Source organism: Manihot esculenta, chromosome 10 (assembly GCF_001659605.2).
Source record: "Manihot esculenta cultivar AM560-2 chromosome 10, M.esculenta_v8, whole genome shotgun sequence".
In the NCBI taxonomy this organism is placed as follows: Eukaryota; Viridiplantae; Streptophyta; class Magnoliopsida; order Malpighiales; family Euphorbiaceae; genus Manihot; species Manihot esculenta.
The window spans coordinates 29,793,426-29,802,085 of NC_035170.2; the positions used below are offsets into that span (position 1 = coordinate 29,793,426).

The window sequence follows — 8,660 nt, forward strand, 5'->3', positions numbered from 1 at the left end:
AAATAGTTTAATTTCCAACTAAAGCCATATTAAGAAAGCCAACCCTTGCTAGTAAGCACATCCTAATCCCATGAATGAAGGCTAAAATTTTCTATCGGAATGTGCATATCAATTCAGCTTTCCACTTTGCCATATAGGGCCCTGCTTGGCAATAGTAGTAATCACCTGTAATTGTTTTAGTAGAAATAATTGTTGAATTAATAATTAATAAAATATTATAAAAATAATTTTTTTTATAATTTACTCTTAATTATTAAATATTAGTTGTTGTAATATCATTAAAATTCAGAATTAAAAAAATTGAATCGAAACTCGAAAGAATAAAATTTAGAATTCAAAAACATGAAATTTAAAACTCAAAAATTTTATATAAAATTTTTATTTTATCAAGATTCCATCATAAATTACTAAATTTTATGTGGAACAATATTTAATTAAAAATAATTGAATTAAATTAATTTAAAATTTTAATTAAAAATAATCAGAATAAATTAATTTAAAATTTTAATTTTTTATGAGTCCACAGTAAAAAGTGCTGAAAAAGCATGCCTTTACAAGGATTTGAGATGGATGACAACTACGCCTGCATGGGTCTCAAGTTTCAACACATCCACAAGCGTCTGCTCCAAGAAACAAGACCTTATTGTTTTGTACTGGTGGCGTACGTACAGTTCTTGTGGTGCAATTCAATTTTTTAAATTTTAAGACAAGGAAGTGGTTCTTAAGCTAATTGTACATTTTTTTGTTCACTTGAAAAAAAATTGCAAAAAAGGTAATTCTGAAAAATTACAAAAATAAATAAAAATTATATTTTTATACAAATAATAAAATAAAATATGTATTAATAATTATATTACTTATTTTAATAATAAAATAAATTGTATAATACTTTTCATCAATTTTCATATCAACAATTACCGTTACATAAAAATTTATTTAAATATTTAATATAAATCAATTCTTGCCATTATAACTATTGAATCTTATTAAATGTTAGTTTATAGCAATTGAATTAATTTAAATTTCAATAAATGAATAATTGAATATATTTTTAATTTTTTTAACAATACTTCTAATAATAGTTAAATAAACACTTAATCACAATTAAGGATCGAGTTTGATACATTATATAATAAATTAATAATTATAATAAGCTGCAAATTACGAGTCAAAGTTGGATTTCGATTAGAAATTAGATAATAGAACCGGTCCGTTGCAAGGGTAAAAACCAGACCGACTCGTACGATTGTGGCCTCGTCTTCGTGGCGGTTGTGCGTGCGCGTGTGCAAATAAGCGATTTTTTCAATTTTCAAAGGTAGATAAAAAGGAAAAAGATCAACGCCAAATAATAATAAAAATAAATTTAATTTCTAGTTTATATTTATTTCTTGCGTTTTTATAAAACCATTTTCATACACAACACACACAACACAAAGACACTTCCTCTCTAATCCCCTTCTCCTTCTCCGTCTCTTCTTCTCGGTCCAATCGCAGAGTCTCCTCCTTCATCCTCTCGCTCTGTGGAAATCGCTCTCTCTCTTAGAAGGATTCTTCTTCTACACTTCACACTTCTCTCTCTAGAACCTCGACATCTGAGCGTTGTTTCTGCTTTCGTTTCGCTCTACTGCTCTGGTTTTCGCTCTAATTGAATCGTCGCTGGATAATACAAATTGAGGATATACTTTAGCTAATTTCCCTTCAATGGTTGAGTTTTAGTTCACTTCTGATTCTTTTGATAATTAGATAACTTCTTCTGTTCCTCTTTCTTAGAGCTTGGGGCCTCAGTTTTTCCGGAGGACTTTTTGTTGTGTACAGACTCTAGGGTTTGGGTTTTTACCATTATGGGTCTGGGTTTTTCTCATATTGACATGTTAGGCATGTTTTTGTTGACGGGTTAGTTTTGTCATTTCATGGTCTTGGTTCTGGTGGGTAGTACCATAACAAGCCTTCTTTAGGAAGAAGAAACCTGAATTGACAATAGAAAATTTCGTGGTGAGAATTCTCTGAGGGTGTGATAAAAAGTTCTATTGAATTTATTGATTGGTTCATTGATTGGTGAAATTAGTTTTTGACTGAAGTGTTTGGTAACTTGAAGTGTATAGTGTACAGAGCACAGAGAGAAACATTACACAACTCTAATCGCAGTGAAGAATAGGGGTTTGTAAATTTTGGTTGATGAAAATAGTAAAAGGAAAATAAAAGTTAATTGATCTGAAATAGGAAACATGTCCTGAAATTTTGTTGCACAAGTGGTGATTGGATACGTCATTTGAGATTGATTGTAAAGGGAGGATTCAAGGTGAGTAAAGTGAATTGAAGTCAGATTCTGTTGGTTATGTGGACAGACAACTGTACAATAGCTCTTTTTCTGGGTGGATTTAGAAGCTTAACACGATAGGTTGGTTTTTTGGGGTTCTTTCATATGATCATGTTTGGTTATTGTCATGGATAGAAGCGAGCATGCATTGTTTCCAGAATGGTTGAAAAGTGGCAGTAGCGTCCCTGCTGGTGGCAGTGCAAACCACCTATCTGCATCAGCATCGTTGCACACTGGTAATATGGTTTACTTGAGATTTGTGTTTATATATATTACTTGTTTGGTTGCACAAAAGGGAAGAATATAAAAGAAGAACGAAAATCTAGAACTTTGCTTCAGTCTGTTTGAGTAACCCCATTTGCATTTATTTCTGTTTGGCAGCATCTTTGGGGATACTGAGTAAAGGTGTTTACCAGGAAAATATAATAGCTTATCTAGTTGCTGAATAGGAGAAATTGTGGACTTGATTTCTTATTAAATTTAACTAATGCATATATTCCTCCATATTCGAAGGTGAAACAGGTTTTCTGTTCATTTCTCTTAGGGTTTTCAGTTGAAGTAATCTCTCTGTGAAGATGCTTTCCAACTCCATGTACAAAACAATCAACTAATGTAAATAATTGCAACAAATTTATTGATGATGAGGAATGAGGAGTTTTTTTTTTTTTCCAAAGATAACTGCATTATTTGTTATTCCTTTTTGTTTTCAGCCCAAAAACCAAAGATATTCCCATATTTTTTCCCATTTCCATTTCAATTTAGTGCACATTCTTAGCAATAGGATAAAGTAGTGCGTGATCTAGGTTTAATTTGTCAATCTTACCATGTTCTGTTTTTAGATGATCATCTTGTATCAAAGCATGTGGGGAACAAGTCATCCATAAGCACTACCGATCGTGATATACGCCGATTATCAGTTCAGGAAAGAACCTCTTCTGCCTATTTTCCCCGGAGTTCTAATAGCAATGGTTCTGCTCAATTGCGTCCTACGAGTAGCTTTGGTAGAAGCATCCATGATAGGGATTGGAAAGATGAAAATGATTACCAGGAGAAGGATAAATTGGCCTTAGGTGAATTTAGGCACCATGAGCATTTTGATCGTCTGGATAACATTGTTCCAAGTAAATTTGACAAAGATAAGTTACGCCGTTCTCAGTCTATGATTACAGGAAAACAAGATAACACTTGGTCCAAGAAAGTATCTGGGGACCAAACTAACAATAAAAGTAAACTTAGCAACAGTAAAGATAATGGTCTGCTTGCTAGGGTTGGTGTTGGCTCTGTGCATGATAATGCATTTGAACAGGATTTCCCCTCGCTGGGAGCCGAGGAAAGGCAAGGTGGTATTGGAAGGGTTTCTTCTCCTGGCTTAAGTATGCCAACTCAAACTGGCACTTCAGCTATAGTTGTCAGTGAGAACTGGAAGTCAGCTCTAGCAGAGGTGCCCATTGTCATGGGAAGTGTTGCATCAGCTCAGCAAGCTGTTCCTTCACCCTCAGCTTCTGTGCTGCCAAACAATAATACAGGTCTCAATATGGCTGAAGCATTAGCACAGGGCCCTCCTCGTGCTCGTACACCTCCCCAGGTGGTTTCATCGTTTTCCTGAATGCATCTTATTTTTTTAGAATCAATTTTAATGCAATAAATTTATTTTTTTTCCTTTTTTTCAATTGTAGCCAACTTCTGGTATACAACGGTTTGAAGAGCTGGCCATCAGGCAGTCAAGATTGATTCCCATGACTCCATCCATGCCTAAAACCTTGGTAAGAGATGTTGCTGGTGTGCTTAAATTTGTTGGGTTTTGTTTTATAGATTTTTCCATTCTGGCAGGTTGTATCTATTATTAGTGATTAACAATTTAATTTTCAAAATTTTTCTCACAACTATTAATGGGTTATGAGCCTGACTTTCCTGTTCTGCTTTTTGGTTGGACCCTAGGATTACATGGGTTAAATTAAGCGGTTGATGAAATATTAGTCTTGTTGAGTGTTGGATCTTGTTATTGGCCTTGGGTAAATTTTGTACTTCATTATTTTGGTATGGTTCAAGAGGTTGCTTCATTGATGATCTTTTGCTATATGTTTACTCATGTGCATAAACGCTTAATGCAAATAATTGTGAGAACTTGAAATGCATTTGATTCGGGATTCACATTATAGACCCCCCATATGGATGACCCTCAAGCAAGTAAGGTATTGTGTTTATGTGAGACTGACTACCTGATTTCTAATGATTGTTAGCAACACTGAACTTTAGTTAAATCTAGAATCCATATCTTCTCTTATATATATATATTTGTTCTTTATATGTATTCCAGTGGTAATATTTATTACTTAATTTTTATCTAATTTAATTAGAAGCTGGTTTCAAACCAAGTTGAAGACAACAATTTCCTTTTTTCATCTCCATTCTGTTGCCTCCTATAAGAAAAAATAATATGAAGATCCGTATCTGGTTGAGCTCATGCATGTGATGTGTCTACTAGAGCTCAGACATATTACTTTAATATCGTCTGTTATCATGAAATATATACACACACATGCGCTCACACACACACACACACACAAGATAATTCCAAAAGACGTTTTATTATAATTATGGTGGGAGGCCAATATTGTTTAGTCATGATATTTAAAAGGTATTCATTTGCAAAGTTAACCCTCCATTTCTTTTAATGATTCTCTCTCTCTCTTTCATATTTTTTTCTTACACGATGTTGTATTCCTTCTGAAAGGCACTTGCTCCTTAATGAAATGAATATTAATATTTATCCCTTGATCTTTCCCCTTCTTGTCAATGGTTTAATGCTCTTGTTATTTTTATTTTTATTTCTTGCTGAGATTTGTTTAACTCATGCAATCATTCAAATGCTCTTTTTATTTCTATTTATCTAGTATTTGGATTTTTTTTTTTTTAGGGTTGGGGGGCGGGGCATGCATGAATGCTTGCAAATGTGTCCATGGGTGTGCGCTCAGGCATGTGTATATGTGTTTGGAATAAAAAATGGTTCACCAAAATGCAAATCTTAAGTTGAATGATAATGACTGATGGATAGATTTGGCAATTGGCATGGTAAATCAGTGGTACCCTGCATATTAGGAAAATTTGTCGTATAGATATCTCTTTACTATGTTGTGCCATGCACATGTGCACTTCTGTATTATGTATGAATATTACAGAAGCAACATTTGTGCTATTAAAAATTGATCCTTGTTATTAAGGACAAAATGTGTTAACATGTAGGATAGTCAGAAATGGCATTAGCGTCTTCTTAGATTGATGTGAAAGAAATTCTTTATATGCCTTGAACCACACAGGTTTTACACTTAGTAGTCCTGAATGGAAATATCATCACCTTTAAACGTCTGAAACTATTTGGCTCTGTGGGTTATGCATGAAAATATTTCAGAAAAATTGTAGGTAGTTCCTTATACATGCGTGCATATATTCAGGGGAAGATTATTTTGGGTATAATTCCTGATAGAAGTTCCTGGGTTTATTTCGGTTACGCAGCATTTGCAACAATATCCCTGCTCATTCTTCTATTTTGTGTATAGGAAGGATGAAAAAAAAAAAGAAGAAGAAAAGATCAGTTTTTAAATTGGCATGGCCTTATAATATTATTGATCCATGATCTCTTGTATCCGAGTCACATACATGCAAGTAACTATTGCTATCTTCTTTGCAGGTGGTCAGTCCTTCAGAGAAATCAAAACCCAAGATTGGTTCACTGCAACAGTCTGTGCACTTTGTTAATCATACACGTGTTCCTGCGAGACCTGATAGTACAAAAATATCTAGTGAGGGCAGGCTTCAGGTCCTCAAACCATCACGAGAACTGAATGGCATCTCTTCAGCTGCAAAAGATAACTCGAGTCCTACTATTGGAAGCAAGCCAGTGAATAGCTTACATGGAATCACTCCATTGGCTTCTACATCAGTTCCCCTGAGGACCTCGGGCAATCCAAACCATCCTACTGCTGAGCGCCAGCCTTCAGTTTTGCGGCCAAACATAGAGAAGAAACCATCGTTTCAAATCAAGAGTAGGAATGATTTTTTTAATGACCTAAAGAAGAAATCTTCCACAAACTCCACACCAGCAGTGTCAGATCCTAGTCCTGTTTCATTGTCATTCACATCAGAGAAGATGTCTTGTGAATCGGTCACTGGAGGTACTGCTGCTTCAGTTACTGAGCATGATGGAGATGATTCTTCATCAGAAATATCTGTGACTGGCTTGTCCAGTGATAATAGAGGTAAAACCCACAGTGGAGATGCTTACTATGGGGCTTACTATGGGACTCAATTTGACGATGGAGATAAGGATTCAAACTCTGACATAACTCCCAACCCAGATGAGGAAGAGGCTGCTTTTCTGCGGTCACTTGGTTGGGATGAAAATGCCGGAGAAGAAGGCCTTACAGAGGAGGAGATCAGTGCTTTCTTTGAGAAGGTACACATTATTCTAGAATCTAACCAGCAATTTCTTTGGTTACTTCTTTATAGTTACACTACAATATATTTGGGTTTATCTATTTGACAAATATTATCCTTCTTATTTGCCATGTGCAGTACATGAAATTAAGGCCTTCATCAAAATTTCTCCACGGAATACAAACAAGAGTGGCAGTCAATTCTGAGAGTAGTAGCTGCGGTATATCTTCATCTGCACTGAGTTCATCTGAGTCAGAGTCAGATTCTTGATTCACCAGACGTCTGGAATTGACTTGAAAATTGAAGTGATTGCTGAATGTGGTTTCTTTTGTTCTCTTTTTTTCTTTGGTTGATAATTGATATAAAAGATCTGATCCTAATGTGTGTTAAAAAGGGAGGTAAAGGTATAGGATGCATAGTGTCTGATTTTTATTGGAAATGGGATTGAGATGAAGAATGATTTTATCCAGTCTGAAGACAAATGATGTGGTGAGCTTGCTTTTTCCGCTTAAGAGTTCCTGAGGTGTAAAGGTTGAGAGAAGAGTAGGAATAGTTTTATTAAATGTAGGATGCTACTGGGGGAGAAAGGGTGAGAAATTTGTCTTCTCAGCGAGGAGAAAGAATTCAACAATATGTTTCTTTTGTCAATTGAAGAAGAGAAAAAGGCAAGAAATTTTAGATATTATTCTTTTTCTTTCACTTCTGCTCTTGATCTCCATATTATATTTGAAATGAGATGCTCATTCTTTTGCTTTAATAAGGGAAATTGCAAGGTAAATATAACTTGTTATATTTGTCCTGTTTATACATTAATTAGTAATTGTAGGAAGATTTAAATTTATCAATCGACATTTTCTTTTGCGAAGATGGAGGAATTCATTAAAGATAATCAAAGTGGCATAATCATAAAGCTAAACGCAAAAGTCCGACTGAGCTACCAAATTACAAAAAAATTTTGGGTCATGAAGGACCTTGGTAGCCATGGAATGAGCATCTCTATTGGTAGTAGCCCTCTTTACATGAGTGAAAGAAACAGATAGATACAAAGAGAGAGATAATATGTTTGAACAAGCCGCTAATGGAGACGGAAATATTTGTCCAGCTAGATTTTGGATCACCATAAAAGAATCTCTTATCGACTACAAGCAAGACAATTAAGAGAGCCAACAGTCTGCAATTCCAAGCTAACATAGAGTCTAGCTAAGGTGCACAGAGACCCCTGCATCGAAAGTTGCTCTCTATTTCTTGTTAATTAAAACTCAAGTTTCGAGTGTAATTAAATTTAACTTCACTTTTCAGTTGGGTTATAGGGGTTCACTCATTTTTTAATTATGAATTCTTACTTTTTTTTTCTTTTTGTGAAAAAACAGGAAGAGCAAGCAATCAAAAAGGGAGAAAAAAAAAAACCAAAAGAGATGAGCCGCTCCAACTCCCAACTCTAGAAACTTTGGAGAAGTCAAACGATGCGCTAAGACCATCTCCAACGCTGCGCTAATTTCTATTTTGGCGTTGGAGATGCCCTCCAACGCACGCCAAAATTCTATGGGATCGCTACAGTGTCACGCTAAATAGCGTGACACTGTAGCAGCGCTATTTTCTGTTTGTTTTTTTTTTTAATTTATAATATAATTTAAATTTTATTTTTTTTTTATTTTTTTAAATTATAATATAATTCAAAATTTATATATATTTTCAATTAAGTTTAATTTTTTTCACTTTTATAATTTTTTATATTTTTAATTTATTTTATATTTTTATAATTATTGAAAATTAATTTGAATTAATATATTCATAATTATAAATAATATTTATAATAAATTAATTTATTTATAATATATTATATAGAATAATATAAATAAATATGTATGAGTTTATTTGTGGGAGCAATATACAAATTCAAATGATCATA

At 33.9% G+C, this 8,660-nt stretch overlaps 1 protein-coding gene across 1 annotated transcript; it reads left to right on the top strand.

Moving 5' to 3' along the window:
- The first annotated feature begins 1,403 nt into the window (after positions 1–1,403).
- Positions 1,404–7,450, top strand: LOC110624774. Its single transcript, XM_021770088.2, has 5 exons — positions 1,404–2,553; positions 3,157–3,902; positions 3,994–4,080; positions 6,006–6,770; positions 6,890–7,450. The coding sequence occupies exons 1-5, from the start codon at positions 2,445–2,447 to the stop codon at positions 7,019–7,021; spliced, it is 1,839 nt and encodes a 612-aa protein (XP_021625780.1). The 5' UTR covers positions 1,404–2,444; the 3' UTR covers positions 7,022–7,450.
- Positions 7,451–8,660: the final 1,210 nt, after the last annotated feature.

Excerpts from the sequence above, each read along its gene's own strand:
- LOC110624774 (XM_021770088.2), top strand. The coding sequence starts at position 2,445 with ATGGATAGAAGCGAGCATGCATTGTTTCCAGAATGGTTGAAAAGTGGC. Across the intron at positions 3,903-3,993 it reads GTGCTCGTACACCTCCCCAG|CCAACTTCTGGTATACAACG; the intron begins GTGGTTTCATCG and ends TTTCAATTGTAG. Across the intron at positions 6,771-6,889 it reads TCAGTGCTTTCTTTGAGAAG|TACATGAAATTAAGGCCTTC; the intron begins GTACACATTATT and ends TGCCATGTGCAG.